The sequence below is a fragment of the Vombatus ursinus genome, unplaced genomic scaffold (genome assembly GCF_900497805.2).
Source record: "Vombatus ursinus unplaced genomic scaffold, bare-nosed wombat genome assembly UNPS02014768.1, whole genome shotgun sequence".
Taxonomy (NCBI): Eukaryota; Metazoa; Chordata; class Mammalia; order Diprotodontia; family Vombatidae; genus Vombatus; species Vombatus ursinus.
In genome coordinates this window covers 27,311,303-27,333,397 of record NW_020954546.1, presented here as the reverse complement: position 1 = coordinate 27,333,397, position 22,095 = coordinate 27,311,303, and the positions used below count along the sequence as shown (strand labels likewise).

Here is a 22,095-nt window from a genome sequence, read left to right as displayed (position 1 = left end):
GCCTCAGTTTCCTCATCTGTCAAATGAACTAGAGAAGATAATGGCAAACCATTCCAGTATCTGTGCCAAGAAAACCCCAAATGGGGTCAAGAGATTCAGACACGGATGAAACAATTGAACAACAACAAATACCTCATCCTTTATGTAGGGAGATGGCTTTCCTGACCCACCGGCTAAGTTCTGTCCAGTAGTGGGGATGGATTTGCTCAGAGCCATCCATAGACTCTTGACTAAGCCTTTCATGACTCAGAAACAGCTGGCCTCAGGGGTATTGTCTGTGATCTTGAAAACAAGTTTTTATCCACGAGAAAGTTTTTGTCCACCAGACCAGAGCAGTGATCTTGACTTTATTAGCATCTAGCACCAAGAAATGGATCAAATAGGACATGGGCATATAACTAGCACCCATCTATAGATGTATACGAAAACCCTTCCATGAATGAAATGCACCTAATTTTTGCAGTCAATACTCTCCTTTGCTTTTTGGGCTATGCCTTACCTAGTGAGATTACTTTTCACCAAGCTAAAAAAACTTCAGGATGCTGAAATGATTTCTTCTCTGATCAAGCTCGTATTCACAACCACACACATATGTGAGGGCGCTCTGTGTGACGACCACAATAGACTTGGTCTTAAAAAAAGGAAAATGTAAACTCTTGGGTTCAAATCCTACTTCAAACACGTACCTCTGTGACTCTGGGCAAATCACTTAATCTCTCTGGGCCTCATGTTTTAAAATTCATAAATTTATAGGATTGTAAAGGAAATAAATTATTTTGAAATAAAGATGGCATTTTTTCCTATCTAAGTTGATGGACTCTAAGTCCAGAACCCTTACTTAAAGGTAGCCCATCCCTTTATTGTTGGAGTTCCAACCCAATCAATTGATTAAGCTGTGTTACTTTGGGTAAGTCACTGTCCTTTTCTGAGCTTCAGCTTTTGTTCCTAAAAGCGAGAGGGCTCAGGCTGGATGACCTCTAAGCTTCCTCCCAGCTTTAACAATCTCAGGTCCTTTTCTAGAATACCTATGCCAACGCATGCTCTTTTCCCTGTCCATTCCAGACCTGAGACTCTGAGCAGCTCAGTGGTAGCTGGTAGGCTCCCCAGAGACTGACCCTGGAGTCTGGAAAGTACCTGGATCCATTTGGACAGCACACAGGATGGCTCCCAAAGATCCTTTTAATCAGCAGGAACATCCTTGGCATGGCACAGGCAGAGCTGACCCCTTCCCTCATGGTCCCCTGTGACTTCAGGAAGCTGGGCTGGAGCAGAGCAACTAAACGTGGCTCGGGAGCACAATGCTTTGCTCTCGTTCTGGGGGGCCCCTCCTTTTCTCTGGTTTTATAGCCCTCCCTGTAGCAGGGGGCCCCCTCCTCTTTCCCGGGGGCGTGGGGGGAGTGGCCAGAGCAGGAGGAGTGGACAGAGACCAAGGGACTGCCTGATTTAACTAGACATTACCCAGGAGGGAGGAGAATGCAGCTGTGTGGGGCTGACATTTGCACCCTCAGCTGCCCTGGAGAATCTCAGATGCTAATGAGTGCCAGAGTGTTCCTTGGCGATCTAAGGAGAAAAGTTTATCTGAGAGGAGGCTGGATTGACCTGGGCGAGAGCACAGAACCGCTCATTCACTCCCCCTCTGAATGGAATAAAGCAGGGATAAGAGATCTGCTGCTGGGAGGGAGGTGGGAGAATCAGCGATCTAGAACTGAAAAGGAGGCAGGGGAATCCTGGTTCTAGAGCTAGGAAGGAAGCAGAGGATCATCAATCTAGAACTGGGAGGGAGACAGAATATCAAAGATCTAGAGGCAAGAAGGAGGCGGGGGAGCAGGGATCCAGACCTGGATGGGAGTCAGGAAGATCATGGTTCTAGAACCGGGAGGGAGGCGGGAAGATTGAAGATCTAGAAGCAAGAGGGAGGCAGGGGGAGCAGGGATCCAGACCTGGATTGGAGCCTGGAAGATCATGGTTCTAGAACCAGGGGGGAGGCAGAGAATTATGGATCCGGAGCTCGAAAAGGGGGCAGGTAGATCATTGTTCCAGAGCTGGGAGGAAAGCAGGAGGATCACAGATCTAGAGCTGGGGGGGGCCTTACCTTAAAATCTACCTGGTCCAACCCTTCCCCCCTCCCATTTAACAGATGACTAAACTGAGGCCTGGAGAGCCTCAGGGACTTGACCACTATCTTCCCTGCAGCAAGGGACAGAGTCAGGATTTGAAACCAGGTCCTCTGACTCCAGAGCCAGAATTTGCACATAGTAGGTGTTTGTTGAAGTTTTAGGAAGGCAACTCTTCTGAGAAGGTTTGCACCAGAAAGGGAAGTGATCTGGGGTATCAATAACAGAGAATTTTGTTTCAGATCCCACTTCTGCTCTCTGTTTAATCTTGGGCAAGTCACTCCCTGCTCTGGCCTGTGAAGTGTCGGGACTCAACTCAATCTAACGTCCTTTCCATTCTTCAATCCATGATCCTGTGGCTTTAAAGCTCACCCACTCCAACCCTCCACCCCCCATTTTACAGATGAGGAAACTGAGTCCCAGAAAAGTTAAGTGACTTCCCTAAGGTCATACAGATAGAAAGTGTCAGAGCCTAGATTCAAACCCAAGAAGGTCTTCTGACTCCAAATCTATTAGCCTTTCCACCACAGCAAGCTGTCTTTCCCCAGCGTGAAACCTTCTAAGTCTTTGTTCTCTCTCTTCAGATACAAACTATCCCAGGAAGGAAATCTGGAGTCTGGGAACTACTGCAAACAACCTGAAGTATATTACGGAGAGACCCCGTAATATACTTAGGGTTTAAACCAAACATGTGATAGTGTAAAAGGTACTAACCTGGGATTTGGAGAGCTGGGGTTCTAATCTCAGCTCTGCTATGAACTACCCGCATACCTTTGGGCATAACTTTACTCCTCTGTAAAATGGGTATGTTTGGTCTAGTTGATGTCCAAGATCTCTTTTGAAAAGCTCTAACATTCTAGGGTTCTTTAAATTCATGGGTTGCTCCAGAGAGGGATGGATAAGTTCAGAAACAAACTACCTTTTCTCAGAGCAGTCACTCAGACCTTTCCACTCGCAGGCACTCTCCCAGTAGGGAATTGGGTAATGTTTCCTGTTTGCCCTCTACTGGGGGCCAAAGAGTATCAAAGGGAGGCTGGAGTGCCCTCAAAACTTTTTTTTTTTTCAGCTCCAAGATTTGTCCATTCAGCTTTGTGGAGGCCACTCTACTCAGCCTTCTGCCCCCTCCCCTTCCTCCATCCCACTGCACCTGAAGAAACAGCCTTAACCCATGGAAGGAGTGGGGAAGGGTCAAGAACTTTTGAAGTCAGGAGACCCACGTTGGAAATGTGACCCTGATGCTGATTGTCCAAGCCATTAGTCCTTGGGCAAGTCACTTCACTGCTCTGAGCCTCAGTTTTCTCATCTATAGAATGAGGATACCTCACAGGGTTGATGGAAAGAAAGAGCTTTCTGAACCTTATGTCACTGTGCTGATCAATGACCCTGCTTTGTTTGAGCATTTTAAGCCAGCTAGGTGGCATAGTGGATAGATTCCTGGGCCTGGTGTCAGAAAAATCTGGGTTCAAATCCAGGCTCAGACAGTTACTAGCTATGTGATTCTAAACAAATCACTTCTGTCTGCCTCAGTTTCCTCAATTGTAAAATGGGAATAATAATAGCACCTCTACTTCCTGAGGTGGTTGTCTCAAATGAGATCACATTTGTAAAGGATCTGGCACGTAGTAGGTCCTTAATAAATAATTGTTTTTTTCCTTCCTTTCTTCCTTCCTTCCTTCCTAGAAGATAGGTATAAAGTTAGGCAATGGAGGAGGAAATGAATTTGAGTACCATGGAATTCTGGGAAATATCTTCCTCTCAGAAAGTCCATGAAGTAGAAATGGCCTTTGGCAAATAAAAGTAGGAGCCTAGAGTCCAGGGGAAAGATGAGTCTGGAGACATAAAGCTGAATCATCAGCAAATATATGACAATTTCAGACTAATCAGGAAAGCAGGAAGAAAACAAAAGGGAAACTTTACCTGATGGATTTGATGCTGGCTTTCCCCATGTTGTTATTGATATCTTTGTCCTCTTCGAAGATGTATTGAGAGCTTTTGGCTCGGAACAAGAATGCCCAGGGGCAGGCCATTTTTGAGACTGGAGCAAAAGTTTGTCCACTTCTAAGTCTTCCTGTTGGGTCTCTATGCTCAGGTAGGAGATGGCAGAGCTGAGGAAGGGAAAGGAGACTTTAGCACAAGATGGAGGAAGGGTTCATGGATAGTTTCAATACTTCCTAGGACTATGAGTTTAGAGCCAGAAAGGACAGGGGTAGCTAACATTTATTTATTATTACTTATTATTGTAAGGTTTACAATGTATGTTAACTCATTCGATCCTCCTAACAACCTTGTGAAATAGGTACAATTACCCTCATTTTACAAACTTTGGGTGAGACACACTAAGTGACCAGTCCAGAGTCACACAGCTAGGCAGAATTCGAACTCAGGTGTTGCTGACTCCATGCCCAACACCCTATCCACTGAAGTGCCTAGCTGCCTAGAAACACCCTTAGAAGGAATTCAGGCACACCCTTTATTTTATAGATGAGGAAACTGAAGCCCAGGTTGGGAAAGTGATTTGCCCAAGGTCAAAAAGGCAGCAAGTGAACAGAGTCAGGATTCAAATTCAGATCCTCTGACTCTAACTCTGCCTGTCCTTCAATCACACCACTGTTTGTAAAATGCTATTTTCCACCCAAATGCCTAAGGAAGTCATATTGTGACTAAAAAAATTTTTTTTCTTAAGTATTTGTCAAATAGCCATTTTTTTTTCTTTTTTAAGACTGGATCTCCTTATTTCCCTGCGGCTGGTAGTACAGCCACTCATGGGGCCAACCCTAGTGCTGATGGGCAGAGAAGCTTTGACAAACTCCATTTACAACCTGGGCTGGTCCTCTCCCCCTCAGGCAGTCTGCTGGTCCCTGTTCCCAGGGGTTTGCCATATTGGTACTGAACTTAGTAAGGACACCTGGTTGGTTTTCTCCCTACTTCAGCTCTAAACTTTCTGAGCTCATCTGATTAATCATCCTCAGTTTCCCTAGTAGCAGGAATTAGTAGCATATGCCACCACACCTGATTCACTAAGACTCCTCAAAGATTACTCCAATGTTGGGAACTTGAGGTCATGAAGACCTAAGCTTAAGGTAAAACAACCAATTGAAATGAAAATACTGGAAGACGAGTATCATACTGACAAAAAAAGTGAAATACTGTTGGTACCAAAATCAGATGTTTTGGGTGGGTATAGACCTATGATTTCTATCAGTGTGGGGGAACTCCAACTGTGGACACAGCTGATACAGAAGGGCAACTCATCTGTAACTATAAGTTGCATGTATGAGTTGGCTGAAAAGTTGGTGGGTTTTTGCACAGTTAATCAGAGAACAACAAAATTGGAGATGTGAGAAGTTATCTAGTCCAACTCATAATTAAGGACAAATTAAGAACATCAAGAATCTTCTTTGAAGACCTTCACTGAGGGGGAACTCACTACTACCACCTGAGGTAGCCCACTCCTCTTTTGGTTAACTAATGGTTAGAGAGTCTTGAGGTGAAGAGCACATAATTTGAAGGCAGATGGTCTGGGTTTGAATTTCATTTCTGGCGCTTCCTCTCTGTAAGATCTTGGGCAAATCTCTAGACCTCAGTTTCCTTATCTGAACAATCATGGGGTTGTGTTCAATGGCTTCTAAGGTCCCTTTCAGCTCTGGATCTACGATCCTAAAATAATAGTCACCTGTTTTCAGCTACTTCTTACCAATACCACAATGATCATTGATTTGTTAACTAATGCCAGTTTTGGTCTCCTTCCTTCTTTTCAGGAATTTTCATTTTTCAGTCAACTTTGGTCATCACTACCTCCTGTTTCCATTTAAATTTATGGGGGTTTGGTGGGGGGGGGGAGATCCTTTGGAAGAGAAAGTAGTGAAAAGAGAGATGGATTTAGGTATGAAACAAAAGACCTCGGTTCAAATTTCAGTTCTGCTATTTACTACCAGTGACACCCTAAGCAAGTCACTAAATCTCTTGGCTTCTTCCTCTGTAGAATGAGGAGGTTAGATTGCATTAGATGACCTTAAAGCTCCCTTCCATCTCTTAGATGCTGGTTCTACAATCCCGTGAAACTCCTAAACTCTCAGAATTGTGTCTTTAAAAAAGAATCAAATAAAATGAACTGATGCAGAGTGAAGTAAACAGAACCAGGAAAACATTGTACACAGTAACAGCAACATTGTATGATGAACAACTGTGAGTGACTTAGCTATTCTCAGCAATACAATGGTCCAAGACAATCTCAAAGGATCATGATGAAAAATGCTATCTGCCTCTAGAGAAAAAACTGATGATGTCTGAATGTAGACTGAAGCATACTATTTTCTTTCTTCTTTCATTCATTCTTCCTTCCTTCCTTCCTTCCTTCCTTCCTTCCTTCCTTCCTTCCTTCCTTCCTTCTTTCCTTCCTTGAGTTTTCCACAAAATAGCTAATATGGAAATGTTTTACATGACTGCACATGTATAACCTATATCAGATAGCTCACCTTCTCAGGGAGCAAGTGGAAAGGGATAGAATTTAGAATTCAAAATTAAAAAAAAAACCCAGGGGCAGCTAAGTGATACAGTGGAAAGAGCACTGGCCCTGAAGTCAGGAGGATCTGAGTTCAAATCTAGCCTCAGACACATAATACTTACTAGCTATGTGACCCTGGGCAAGTCACTTAACCTCATTGTCTACCAAAAAAAAAAACAACAACAAAGAATATTTAAAAAGGGTCTTTACATGTAATTGAGGGAAAAGAAAATAATATTAAGAAAATCAAAAATAAAGGAAAATAAAACAAGAAAAGAAAAGAATTTTTAAAATAGCCAAGAAGGAGAACTAATAGAGATTTAGATAATACTGTGGAAGGTCTGCAGAGAGCCCCCTCGTACCATTCTGTGAGTTGGAATGTCTTAGGGCTTTCCAAGAACATCACAAAATAGGTATGACAGCTCCAGCAAGCAATTTGACATTGAAAGAAATCTGAACAAGAAGCCTGATTGTTACTTAATTAAGTTCTGTTCTTAGGTTTTCCTATTAGCTTTAAGGTTAACAGCAGAATATTCCCACTGCCTACTCAATACTTTCAAGCTACCAAGAATCAAGCTCTCTCAAAGAGAGTGGAGCCCTGATTTGCTGCTGATGTAGATGGCATGCCTTTTCAGGTTCTCTGGCAGAACTTTGCAGGTAAGAGCAAGAAAGGGGAAAAGCACCCAAGAGCCTGAGCTGTGAGAAGTCAGGTCAGAAGCAGTTAGCTTCCATGTACCCTTACCTGGGTCAGATGGCAGGGCTCAGCTGGGTCAAGGCAGAGTCTGTGAATGCCAAAGTCTCAACCTTTCCAGGTCCTATAGCACTGTGCCCTCACCAAAAGCTAAAAGGGCATTTATACTCTCCTCTGGGAAAGGAGTTTTGCATATTAGCCACAATGTTTCCCCTTTTCATTTCAAAAGGAAGTGTTTTACTTGGCTGAACTGTTAGTCAATTTATGATGACTACTGCCAGTCAACAACCTGGACTTTGCTGTTACATCAACTCCACAGCCTGGGAGCATCTCAAAGAGATCCACGTCTTCCTGGTCTAGGTTCTAGAGAAAGATGAGCTTCTTGACCAAGGCGCAAGGTCACGATGAAGGGCCATGATGCCATCATTTGGGAATTTGGGAATTCATACCCTATTACCTCATTTTTAGGAACTGGGAAATTCTCATACTTTCTACACCTCTCATTCTCTCTCTCCTTTTCCTCTTCCCTTCTCCTTCTTCCAACCCCCTCCCACCTCTTCCAACCTCTGTAGGGAATACTCAGAATGTATCTCTTGGCTTAAGTCTGTTTTCAATTTCTCCAGCTGAGACAAAATTTTCAGAAGCCTTGACGTATTCCCATTTTCCTAACTTAGAGGAAAATGTTCAGGTTACAATGATGTCAACCTTCAGAACAGGTTCCAAGCACAGTCTGTGAGGTCTTTGGGGAAGGTTGGAAAGCAAATCAAATGGGAAAGAAAAAAAAACAGGAGCAGAGACCTCATCCCATTGGGATTAAGATACTGACCACACTTTAATTCCCAGAGAGAATTTGCCTGGAAAGAGAATGTTTTTTTTTGTTTTGTTTTGTTTTTTGTTTTTTTTTTTTTACTCGAAAAGAGAAGGGAGATATCTTTGATTTTGATTTTCTTAAAGGAATAGAACTTGTGGCTTTATGGTCTAGCTCCTAGGTGATGAAATTTGACTCTTCAGAGTTTGAATATAGCAAGTATGTGGTAATAAATTGATTCTGGCCTTATGGGGCTGCAGCATCCTGAGGCTGGAAGGGAGCCCAAGAAGTTACTCTCCAGGTTTCAGATCCAAGTCAGTTCATGCTTGGACAATCCATACCAATGCAAGTCCCAACACTTACAGCTCATCTAGGTTAGCCAACCAACGAGTTGATTAGATAATACACTCTTCCAACTGGAAGGGGTCTTGGAGACCATCTAACCCATATCCCAGAGAAGGAAACTGAGGCCTAGAGAGGGGAAGACAAGCCTTAGAATGTGCTTCAAGGTTCTCTCTCTTCTCAGTGCAAATCCCACCCTTGGCTCTGGCTCACACTTTCTAGTTGAACCAGACAATCTGACTTCCCATGGTTTCATTTTTCCTACCTCTGGCCTTCCTTCATATTGTTTCTATAGCGTAGATTGTCCTTCCTCCTATCTCTTTCCCTATAGCCAAATCCTGCCCAAAGCTGGCTCCCTTCCCACCTCTCCCACACCCATCCTTCTCTCTCCTTTCAAGGAAGTATTGCCCCCAAATGATCACACGTCTTTCCAATCAAATCAGTTACAACTGCCCAATCTTTCCTGCTCTCAGTAGTTATGATTTATTTTTATTTTTTGTACTTTGGACTTCAGTAACTTTCAAAGCTTGCATATTTTCCTTATATGTTCTTGGGCTCTGTAATACGTGATTTTTTTAATGTAGGCCATTAACTGAGCAACTCTAGGGGAGTGACTTGATATGGCCTTGATATGTGGATTTAAATTCCAGCTCTACTATTTCTGACTGTGTGATCTTAGGTGAGTCATAGCATCAGAGCTTTAAAGCTTTACAAGAAAGGAAACTGAGTCCTAGAGACATTAAAAGATGGGAGAAATTCTGGTGATGTTAAAAAAAATTCAAGACATTAACAACATTTTATTAGGAATAAATATAATTAATTTTCTTTTCCAGACACCCCCACCCTAATTCTTTACAGAGGTGGAAGGTATATTGCATCAATTTTCAGACTTTTTCCATTGGTTTCATTGATTTTTCTTCTCTAGAGGTAAACCAAAAAACCTTGTCGGAAAGTAGTGTGCAGTTTATGGAATATTTCTATTGGTTAACATAGCTGTTTGCCATATATTCTCTATACCGCCTGTACGTAGTTACTGATCAGATTGGGAAGCCCTGTCATAAGGTGTCAGAGCTGGAATTGACTTTAAGAGGCAGGTCCTCTAATCCATTTTCAGACCAGAGAGGTTAAGAGCCTTCATACATCGCTTCAAAGGAGAGTGCACAGGCTGAGCACTTTGCAAATCTTAAAAGAACTTTGTAAATGCTGGCTATTGCTATTGTTTAAAGAATGAAGTAATTTAAGGAGAATGAGCTCCTGAATTTCACATTGAATCCCTAGCAGTCTTCCAGGCAGACCAGAAGTCATGGCCTAAGAGATGTCAAAGATCTGGTAGGTAATTCCATTGCACTGCGCCTGATCTGACCTGACTCATAGTACCGGGTTCAGTTCTGGGATCCCCATTTTAGGAAGGAAATAGGCAAGTGGGGCCACATCCAGAAGAAGGAGAGTAAGATGACAAGAGGACTAAAAAATGAGGATGCCCGGAAAGAATGGGCAGTGCTTGTTGTGGAGAAGAAGAGAATGAATGGGGTCCCAATAGCAGACCAGGCACTGGAGGGATGTCGTGCGATGCAAGGATTGGACTTGTTTTCCTTGGCTCCAGAGAGTAAAGCTTCGAGCCAAAGGTGAAAAATTCAGAGAAGCAATTTTAGGCTCAATGTAAAGGAAAGCTGCCTGCTAGTTAGAGAGGTCCAATAGGGGAGTGGATTACCTTGGGAGGTAGAGGGGTCTCCCTTACTGGTGGTCTTCAAGGAGAGGCTAGATGCTCATTTTTCAAGTGGATTACCTTGGGAGGTAGAGGGGATCCTTGCTCAGGTGTGGGTTAGTTCTGACGGCCTCTGAGTTGCTCCCAAGTCTGAGACTCTATGTCCTGTGAACAGTGGGTAGGAGAAACAGAGGCACGTCACAGCTCCAGAGATGGAAGGGAACTTGGAGGCCAGGAATCCGTTGGTCAGTTACAGGATCATGGAATGTCTGAGCTGGAAGGGATGTCAGAGGCAGTCTCGTCAAGCCCAGTCATTTTATACAAGACAAAATTGAGGCACTGAGAGGTTAAGGGACTTGCTTAGGGTTGCAAAGGCAGTAAGATGCCAGAAGCAGGATCAGAACCAAAGTCCTCTGAGTCCAAAGCCAGTGGCCTCTTTGACTCAATAGAAGTACAAGCTTCTTAATGATGAGAGTTGGCCCAAAGCAGAATGGATTGTATCAGGAGATGGAGAGTCCTCCCTTATCAGATGGTGTCAAGTGGAGGCAAAATGACTAGTTGTTGGGAATGTTATTTAGGTACGGCTTGGACTAGCTGGACTTTGAAATCCATTCCAACTCGTGATTCTATAATTGACCAATGGACACCTAGGTAAAGAAAAGTATAGAGCCACAAGGACATTCTTCAGTTAGATCAGATCTTAGTTGACACAAGATGAGATAATTCAGCAGAGCTGTAATTAGGAATTTTTGTGTCTGCAGCAAGCACTTTGCATCTTCATTTAGGTGGGAGTAGGGGTTCTATGCTGAGGAAGCAATAAAAGTATTGACAGCACTCCCTAAATTCAGCACTCTGGGCAATACCCTAATCACCCAGCCCTAGTTACAGCTCTGACATTCAGTCAGTCTTCCAGAGCCAATAACATACTGTAAATAAAGAGCTTGGTAACCAAACTGGGGTTAGCCAAGGATTAGTCTATCTCACACACTGCCTCACACCCACAAGGCTTTTCCCCTGGCATGTGGTTTTATTGGCCCAATGATTCAGAAATCTCCTTGGGAAATGGTAGGACTTCCTCAAAGATGCCTTTAGGACCCAATAGTTGGTGCACCAGAAGGGTCTTTTGAACAGCTTGTCAGGGAATAAACAAAGGTAAATCTGAGTCAACAGGCAAAGGGGAGATAGGAAAGCAGGGAACTTGGGTTTATATATGGGGCAATTGGGTGGCGCCATAGTGCATAGTGTCAGACCTGTCAGAAAGACATCTTCGTGAGTTCAAATCTGGCCTCAGACACTAGCGGGGTGTCCATGGGCAAGTCACTTCTCCTTGTTTGCCTCAGTTTCCTCATCTGTCAAATAAGCTGGAGAAGGAAATAGCAAACCACACTAGTAACTCTGCCAACAAAACTCCAGAATGGAGTCATGGAGTCAGCCATGACTGAAACGACTGAACAACAACCAGATGGGGATTCCTATTTTCATTGCTATAGCAATAGTTTGAGATAGCAAACATCTAGGTGGACTGAATTTAGGACTAAATTAACTAGTCACTTTGGCATCATGTGCATGTAAAAATCTCTTTGCAGTGAAATGAGAGACTTGTTGGTACACTGATCTACAGATTCCAAGTCTTTGGCATTTCTGTCCCCCTGGCACCAAGCATCACAAGGACGGTCCCTCAGGCTTATCTGCAGGTTCTCAGGATTGATTACCTGCATTTTTGCTTTTTGAAGCCTCGAAGTAGACAAGCCCAGGTGGGTACCCCTTGGTCACACTATCAACCCCTTCCCAATCTATTGTCTACGGAGTTTAATATTTTTGAATTTCAAGAGGAATGGTGTGGCACCTCTCTCTTCTTTGAAAAGGTGGAAGACTATGGGTATGGAACATTATATACACTATTGGACCTGGTTAGTTCTCTAAACTGCTTTTTTCTCTTTCTTAATTTTTTTTTTGTTATAATGGATGGCACTCTGGGTAGGGGAGAGGGATGTATCAGGAAATTAAGGTGATATAAAAGTAGGATATTGATAATTTTTTAGAAATTTAAACAAATTAGTTCAGCTATTGGGAATTTGACCTGTAATTCCGGGGTTCTTAGATTGGGGTCCACTAACTTAGCTTTTTAATTTTGATAACTGTATTTCCACGTAATTGATTTCCTTTGTATCTCAGATATTTTACTTTATGCATGTAGAAGCATTGTTCTGTGAAGGGTCCATGGGCTGCACCAGATTGTCTGCCCAAGGGCAGAATGTTTTAAGAACCCGTAATAGAAAGCATTTCATGGATTCACACAAAACACAAGGCTCAGTCTGCCCAGTATTGATTAGCTTTGAATTAGTTTTTGAAAATTGCTTACTTGAATTCATTCTTTATTCCCTCAACAAACATTTTTTAATCACCTATTAGGTGCCATTCAATTTGCTAGACCACGAAACAGATACAAAGATAGGTAAGAACACAGTCTCTGCTCTTAAGGAACTTCGAATACTGGCATATTTTAAGATCATAGAGCTGAATGTATAAGGTTCCTTGGAAACCATTGAGTTTAACCTTCTCATTTCACAGATAAAGAAACTGAGGCCCAGTGACTTACCTAAGGTCACATAGGTAGTAAGCAACAGGGTGAGATTTGAATCCATGCCCTCTGTCTCCAGAGTGGCTCTCTCCACTACTTTATACTACTCTCTATGTTTTCTGAGGCTTATAAAGTGCTGAGAGATGAGGATGATAATGATGAAAATGAGGATGATGATGATAATGACAATGATGATAGGAGAAGCATTTAAAGGGGGAATAAGGGAATAAGGATTTATTAAGCACCTAACATGTGCCAGGCTCTGTTCCAACCACTTGTCATTATGGTAGGCACTTTCATGTTGAGATGGTATTATTCTTGTCCCCATGAAGTTATAGTCTGGTTGAGGGGGTGTAAATCATATACATAAGAACATGTGATAAATGCATCAGAGAGGTCCAGATGAAAGGTTGGTCTGAGTGCTGTCACCAGTAGAGGCTGTGTGTGGGAGGACCATTAGGAAGGTTTCATAGAAGAAGTTGCTTTTAAGTTCGGCTTTAAAGAATAGGTAGTGGGGCAGCTAGGTGGTACAGTGGATAAAGCTCCAGCCTTGGAGTCAGGAGGACCTGAGTTCAAATCCGGCCTCAGACACTTAACACCTGCTAGCTGTGTGACCCTGAGCGAGTTACTTAACCCACATTGCCTCACCAAAAAGGAAAAAAAAAAAAAGAATGGGTAGGAATTCAACAGATAATATTACCGTGCTCAGGAAGACAAAGCAGTTGATCCGTAGAGCAGGAGGGCAGTGGTTGTTGTAAGTACCCTAATGAAGTCTCCCACTCTGATACGTATGTTTAAAATAAAAGTAGAGAATATGGGATTCAGGCCATCCACTCTGCCATGGAAGACTCTTTGTTTTAGAAGAAGAAGTGTGAGGTGAGACTTTTTTTTTTGGTGACAGAGCAGCACAGTTTAAAGAGATCTGTTTGCCTGGATGGCTTTCCTTGTTTTTCTACGGTGGTGTGCGATAGTGGGTAAAGCTTTGTGCGTTGGGCTGAGCTGTGAACTGCTGGAGGACTTGGGTAGAGAGCATAGCTAAGGGCGAGTCAATGATGATGCCATGTCAAATGGTTTAGAACAACTGTATCTGTGACAATACCTCCTGAGCCCTTCCCTTATTTCTTGGGCATGACTGTGATCTGTGAGACCCTTAAAATATAACATAGTAGGCTATTGACCTCACCCCATTTCCATAATCCTAGACCAGGGTTCTTAACCTTTTCTGTGTCACTGGTGAGACCTGGTGACTCCTCAGAATTCTTTCTTTTAAAATTCTATTCTTCCAAAAATATCGTAATTGAAGGAAATGCTAAATTTCAGTTATAAATAAGAACAAATAAAGATTTAATTCTTTTCCAATCCAAGTTCATAGAATCCATCCTCCTGAAATCTATGGACAGACCTGTGGAAGTCTATGGACCTCTGGTTGATAATCCCTTTCCTAGAGAGTCAGATACAGTTAATCTAGAGATGCAATGGATGGTCATTCTGGCTATGATGGCTCAAAAATATCCCATGAAAAATGACTTTCAGGGTGCCCTAAACAACACTCTCTCTCTCTCTCTCTCTTTCTCTCTGTCTCTGTCTTCCCCCCCATCTTTACCTCTCTCCCACCCCCTCTCTCAATCTCCTTCTCAATCTCTCACTCTTTCCTCTCTCTTCCTTCCCTACCCTTCTCTCAACTGTGGCAAAAGAATTCCACAATGGACATTCTGCTTAGCCAGCTGTTGTGTTGTGCATGGACTTAGCAAAAGTTTTATCTCGTGTGTTGGTCTGTGTAGTGAGCTACTTGAGGTCTTCTGCATAATGTGCACCAAAGGGCTTGGCTGTGACTCTGTCATTAGCTATGTCAGCTGTATCTGAGACAGTATTTTCTGAACCCTCTCTGTTCTCTTAGGTGTTAGAGATCACAGGGCTCCTGCAGCTATCTTTGTGGGACCTCAAGAACTAACAAAAAAAAGGGGAGCATTCCATGGAAAAGAGTGTGAGTGAAGGTTAGAGAAGAAGGAAAGTGTTAGGTGTGTTTAGTGTGCAGGTAATTGTCCAATTTGTCTGAATTATACAATGTTTGAGGGGAGTAAGATGAGAGAAGGTCAGGAAGATGAAGGGGCTCCAGACCATGGAAGGAATTGAACGCCAGGCAGAAGAAAGTGAACTTCACTCAGTAGACAATGGAAAGCCATGAAACATTTGTTTTTAAGCAAGGAAACAGCATAGCTACATCCACGTGCAAGGAAGATGAATTGGAGAGCATAATGAAGGAGAGATTGGAAGGGAGAGAAAATAGGAGGAAGACTTGGTAGAAGACTGTTGCAATAGTTCAGGCAGATGGTAATAGGTGCCTGTGCCAGGTGGCAGCAGTGGACATTGAGAAAAAGTGACAGATGCAGGAGATGATGTGGAGAGAAATCAGGTGAAATGAGTAGCCATTTCATAAGCAGGCCCCCCACTGAGTTTCAGGTAAAAATACAAAGCTGTGATATGATGTGTTTTTTTTTTCGGGCTGCTGCTCTGACCCTCTCCCCCAATCTCTGGGCCCCACATTGCTGCTTACAGCTCTTCCTGGCACACACTCAGCAGGCCAAATTCCAGGACCTCTCCTCTGATGATAGACAGAACAGGTGAATCCTAGCCCCCGCCAGGTGCCAAGAGAGAAAAGAATCTCTTATTCACATAAAGTTCCAGCTGTGAATTCAGAGGCTGCTGGGGAAAAGGGGGGTGGGGTGGGGAGAAGGGAAAGGGGAAGGCATGATTGGGGCAAACTTTATCCTAAGAAATCAGTCAAGCATTCATTCTCAGCAGTGATCTTGGGCAAAGAAATCAGTTAGCCTCTCTGGGCCTTGTTTTCTTCATCTGTACAATCAGTCAGAACAGTGCAGAGAATGTTGGGATTGGAATCAAGAAGACTTGAGTTCAAATCCCACCATAGACAGACATTGACTAGTTATAAGACCATGAGCAAATCACTTAACCTCACTGTACCTTAGTTTCCTCATCTGCAAAATGAAGAGGGGTGAACTTTGAGAAACTCTTTAAGGTTCCTTCCAACTCTATGGTACCATGATCCAATCAATCAGTGAGCATTTATTATAATGAGCACACCTACTATGCGCCAAACACTATGCCAGGCACTGGGAATACAAAGACAAAAGTGAAACAATCCCTGCCCTCAAGGAGCTTATATTCTATCTTGGAAGACAATATGTATATATACGTGTGTGTATACATACACATATATATACACACATACATATGTATGTATATGTATGTTAGATACAAAGTTGGGGTTAGATGACTTTCAGTCTTCTAACAGACAATTCTATTAGAATATTATGTCATATTAGAACATATATTAGAATTATATTCTAATAGAATAGAATAGAGTATTCTAATAAACTTCTAGTCTATAGGATCAAATGATTTTTTTTTCAATTTTTGACTTGAATGCTAGCCCTTGAATTCTAAGATTGATTTTCCTAGGAATAAGAGCCATGCAAATTAACCAGAGAGGGCTTATTAGCCCTCATATAATGGACTCATTATTCAGGATCATTACTGCTCCCTCTTTCTCCTTCCTGTACCTGATATTTGACTTAGCTGTAGGAGCACTAGGGGTGGAGTCCAAGGTTCTGGTGGGACATGGGGAGAAGGAGGGAGATCAAGATAAGGATAATGATCCATGTAGGGGCTGCATAGAGCAGACTGAAGCTAACTGTTAGAGGTCTGAGGATTATCTGTAGATTTCACTTGTCCCTGTCAACATTGATAATTGGTTATATTTTTTTTGTTGTTGATTCTATGGGGTTTTCTAAGTCGTGAGCAAATAAGAATAGTTTTGTCTCCTTGATGTTAGGAATTGGAAGTGCAAAGAAGGGCAGATCAACAAGGCTTGAACCCTTCATAGATGAATGAGCTAGACTTGAAAGGATGGTAAGATTTGAAGGTATTCCAGGATGTTCCAGGCAAAGGGAATAATATGAAGGAAGGGTGGCAACATGTAGCTTTTAATATAATTCAAATGTGTATCAAGCTCCTATTGTATGCAAGACATTGTGCTAGGCCCAGATGCTTAAATGGGTCTATGATCTCATCAATATGGACGTTCCCTCCAACCATGCAGACCCTAACTCACTGATGCTTGCATGTCCATTGTGACTATTACTCACGTCCTCCCATACATAAACCTCATGAGGTCGACTCAACATTCTGGGGGAATTTCTCAAGTTCTCTTGACATAGATCCTGTATCAATAGAATGACTACCAGGCAGCCAGATGGCACAGATGATAGAGTCAGGAAGACCCGAGTTCAAATCCAGTCTCATACACTTACTAGGAGTGTGACCTTGGGCAAGTCACTTAACCTCTGTCTGCCTCAGTTTCCTAAACTGTAAAATAGGGAGAATAATAGCACCTACCTCAAAAAGTTGCTATGAGGATCAAATGAGAAAATATTTGTAAAGTACTTAGCAGAGTTCCTGGCTATAGTAGTAGTATATAGTAGGTGTTTAATATATGCTTATCCTCTCCCAATAATGAACTGCAGCCTGCTCACACCCCACCATGCACCTCTCCAATAGCCTTAGAATGATACTCAGGAGCCCTAGAGATATAAAGACAAAAATAAGATACTCCTTGACCTTGAAGTACTTATATTCTACTGGAGGAATATAACAGTCTGTTGATGAGTAAATGTATGTAGATAAGTAAATAAATACAAGTTAATTAGAGGAGGGGGTGAAGGTAAATAATTGGGGGAATCTCATAGGGGATGGTGCCTCAACTGAGCCTGGAAAATGTGGATTCTGAAAGGCGGGTTTGAGAGAGGAATATATTCCAAGAACGGGTGATGGTGTAAGCAAATATGCACAGAGTGGAGATGGAATGTCAGATTTGGGGAGCAGCTAGACATTCATTTTGGCCGCAAGATAGAGTAGAAATAGTAGGTTGGAGCCAGATTGTGTGTGTGGGGGGGGGGGGGCGCATTAAACAGCAGCCTGAATGGCTTGTGTTTTCTCCAAAATGCAATAAGAAGCCTAGGAAAGTTATTTATGTATTTATTTTTTAATTTTTTAATTTTTTAAATTTTTTAATTTATTTTATTTTTGGTGAGACAATTGGGGTTAAGTGACTTCCCAAGGGTCACACAGCTAGTAAGTGTCAAGTGGCTGAGGCTGGATTATTTATTTATTTTTAAAGAGGCAAACAAGATTAAATGACTTGCCCAGGGTCACACAGCTAGTAAGTATCGAGTGTCTGAGGCCAGATTTGAACTCAGGTCCTCCTGACTCCAGGGCCAATGCTCTATTCACTGTGCCACCTAGCTGCCCCACCTAGGAAGGTTTTTGAGCGGGCTAGTGATGTGGTCCGAGCTGTTGTGCCTACCAATGTAGGTTGGTACCCACTCTGCAGTTTATACTCTTAGACAGTCACCTGGGACACTGAGAAATTAGGCACCTTGCCCAGGGTCACACAGCTAGTAGGTGTCAGAAGCAGAAGTTGATCCCCTGTCTTCTTGAATCCAAAGCCGACTCTTTCCCACCATGCCAGGTGGTCTTAGGGAGATAGTCTTCTCAGCTGCGTGGAAGGTCCTTAAGAGACAGGGAAAGTTAGAGCCAAGAAAACCAATTTAAAGGTTTCCAAATGCCAGAATTATTTTTCTCATCAGATGCAGGATGTTTAAGCTAACCACTTGGCTTTATGCAGCACAGGAAACTTGGTTTCAAGGCAAGTCTCCTACATTGTACTCATTCACTCAACAAACATGTAATGGAATGTCTGCCCCACCCAGGGTCCAGGGCTCAGGTCTGGGGAAGGCACAGAGATAAACAGCCTGATCTTTGCTCTCAAAGACCTTCCAGTAAGCTAGGAGAAATAAGACACATACACACGTAATCAGAATACAAACCGATGTTTGCTGAGGAATGTGAATCTAAGTGACAGAGAGATCACTACCAGTGGAAAGAATCAGGTAAACTTTCATGGAAAAGGTATCAACCGAGCTCAGCCTTTAAGGATAGATAGGATTTAAACAGGTAGAGAACATGAGAAGGACATCGTGTGAACAAAGGCACAGAAATGGGAAACTGGGATCGATTCAATGAATGGTGAGTAACTCAGTTTGGCCATACTAAAAAGACAGTGTAAGGGATTCCTTATCAGTGTGTGAAAACATGAGAGGAGATTGGGAAGGTAAGATGTGGACCAGATTGGGGAGGGCCTTGAACACCAAGGTGAGGAACTATCTTACACCCTGATGAAGTCAAGAGAGCATTGAATTTGGAGTCAGAGAAGTAGGTTCAAATCCTGGTTCTACTCCTGGCTACTTATGTGACCTTAGGCAAATCACATCACCTGTGTGGGCCTCAGTTTCCTCCTCTGTAAAATGAAGGGGGTGAATGAGGTGATTTCTAAGGTCCCATCCAGGTCTAAGTCTTATGACCCCAGTAGGGAGCTACCCATGGTTTTTGACTATGGAAGATCACTGCTAGGCACCTCTTAAAGTCACCTGGCAGCTGTTTGGATAATAGATGGGTAGAGACAGAGGCTGAGTGGGCAGCTGCATAAAATGGGAGAAAAGAAAGGCATGCTAGGTTCTGTATGGTTTTCATTCAGGCGAAGAAGACAACCTGGGCTTTATCTGGCAAGTGGCTTTGGGTACACTTGACCTGGCTGGGATAGTTTCAGAAGAGCCTCTCACCTCTTCAAAGGCCATCATGAGCACCGATGATTCAGGGGCATTGCTGCCGTCACCCTCTTTACTTCAACAGCTCTGCTTATCCTTCACACAGTCCTGAGAATCTGCTGGAGGCAGGAAGGATTCACCCCATTTTACAGAAAGGGAAACTATAGCAGGGAGTAGGTGGGGGGAGTAGTCCATTAACTCATTCAAGGCCTCTCAACAATTCAGTGGTGGGATCCAGTCATTGGTGTGACTTTTCCACTGAGCCTCATCCTAAACTCTGCCCTGCCCCCAAAATAGTATTTTGGAAATACTTGAATACACTATAATGATTCTGTGCCATGTCCTAAAGGAGGGAGCAATCATTGAGGAGAACTGGTTCTAGGGAAGAAAGTAAGATGGCATTCGGCGGGTCCTCCTCTCAAATTAAGCCACCCTTGGCTCTGCCAGTCCCCCACAGTAATAGAATCACAGGTTTAGAACCGGAGAGACCTTAGAGCCATCTGACTCAACTTCCATTCATGTTACAGAAAGAGGGAGAAGAAGAGAGTTATTCACCGAAGGAGATGCAGCCAGTAAGTAGCAGAATTGGGTTCTCAACCCTGTCCCCTGACTCCAAATTCAATATTCTGCCACTACTACTGAAAGGATTTTTTTGTAAAAGGGAAGGAAGGAAATGAAAGGAAAGAAGGGATGGAGAGAGAGGAAGGGAGGGAGGGAGGAAAGAAGAAAGGAAGGAAGAAAGAAAGGGAAGGGAGGGAGGAAAGAAGAAAGGAAGGAAGGAGGGAAGGAAGGAAGGAGTTGCTTTGAATGGCTCTTCAAGTACCAGTTCACCATTTATTTATTACCTGTGAGACCTTGGCTGATTCACTTGATCTCTCTGGGCCTCAGTCTTCTTCTCTGTAAAATGGCGGGGGTGGGGAGGGGGTGGGGTTGGACTAGACGACATCTGAGTTTCTGTCCCGTCCTAAATCTATGATTCCTATAGAAATGAGGAGGATGGTGAAGAATAAAGTGCCCACCACAGAAATACTCCTTGGTTCTGCTATTGTGTGGGTGTTGACCACTAGAGGGAGGACGTTACATGAATTCGATGAACTGTGGCCGTGGCAGCAGAGAGCCTGTGGAGCCTCTGCAGTGAAGTACATCTGAGCTGGAGAAGCTTCTGAGGCCACCTGGAACGGCCTCCTTATTTTTAGATCTAGATGAGGAAACTGAGGCACAAGGGGGTCATGTCATTCCCCCAGAGTCATACAAATAATACGCTCTGAAACCAGGATTGGAACCCAGGTCCCTTGACTCCAGAGTCGGTGCTTTCTCCGGTTACTCCTTGGTGGAATTGCCCTGGATTCTCTGAAGGGCCTGGGCCGGCCTGCCAGTGAGTCTTGGCAGAAGGCGGGTTGTATTTCTCTCTCTTCCTGGATTATGGTTTGTTCTGGCACCGAGACAGTGTCTGACTGTTTTCATTGCCTGGCACGAGGCAGGGCAGCATCTGGTTGGCTTTCTGAGGAGCTGGTGTTTGCTGCCAGACTTTCTGAGCTCCACAACACTCCACAGATCCTCCCCTCCTCCCTCCAATCCGGTCCCCTTTTCTATCTCTTCTCCCCTTCCCTCTTCCTCCTTCTTTTCTTCTTCTTCCCCTCCCTCCCCTCCTTTGCCTCTTCCCCCTCTTTCTTTCCACCTTCCTTCACCTTTCCTCTCTTCTCTCCCCCTCATCTTTCCCCATCCCCTTCTCCTTCTTTCCTTTCCTTCTTCCTTCTCCTTTCTCCTTCCCCCCTTTCCTTCCAGTCTTCCTCTCCCTTCCCCTTTCCATTCCTCCTCTTCCTTTCCCATCTCTCTCCTTTTTTCTCTTCCCTCCCTTCTCTCTCCTTTTCCCCTCTACACTCTGGGCTCAAAGTCAGTAGATTCTAAAGGTCAACGTCTGATTCTAAGACCTTCTAACTATGTGACCCTGGGCAAATCACTTTATTGCCCAATCCAAGTCTCAGTTTCCTCACTATAAAATGGAGTCAGTAATATGTGAACTAGCTACCTCAAAAGTTTGTTGTGAGGCAACCACTTTGTAAACTTTGCGGCACAGTGCAAAGAGTACTAGCTTGGTAGTCAAAGGACCTCACTTCAAATCCTCACTGTGATGAGATGTTTACTACCTGTGTAACCTGTGTCAAGTTATTTCACTCCACTTCTCTCATCTGTAAAAATGAAATGGTTGGACCAGATGGTTTCTAGGGTTCCTTTTAGCCCTAAATCTATGATCCAATGGTCTAACTCCAGGAGCAGACAGGGTGATGGGTATGGCATGCACCTCTCCCATGTGACTGTGATTTCCTCTACTAGATTTCAAGCTTCCCTCGAGAATGGATAGAGATTGCAAGAGGTAGGGGTGAAGAGTGAGTGCATTCCAGGCAGGAGAGATGGCCTGTGAGATGCATGGTACTGACTGGGTCCATTTCAATTTATGTCACATAACCTCAACTGGACCCTCACTGCTGCAAGGCAATCTTACTATACCTCCCTTATCTTCTCACTCTCCTACTCTTCACATAAGCTCTTCCTAACCTCTCATCTTTCCTCAAACCTCCTACGGCTCCCCCAAATCACCCACTCATCTGAGAACCTTGCTTTATATTTTACTGAAAAAAAATCAAAGCCATTCACCTTCTCCCCTCC

General features: G+C 43.4%; 1 protein-coding gene across 1 annotated transcript in view; it reads right to left on the bottom strand.

The window, feature by feature from the left end:
• NOS2 (nitric oxide synthase 2) overlaps window positions 1-1,291 on the bottom strand; it is a 44,606-nt gene extending 43,315 nt beyond the window's left edge. The window contains exon 1 of the mRNA XM_027862281.1: window positions 1,135-1,291. Within this exon, the coding sequence (XP_027718082.1) occupies window positions 1,135-1,235 (101 nt within the window). The 5' untranslated portion in view covers window positions 1,236-1,291. The remainder of the gene's footprint in view (window positions 1-1,134) is intronic.
• Window positions 1,292-22,095: the final 20,804 nt, after the last annotated feature.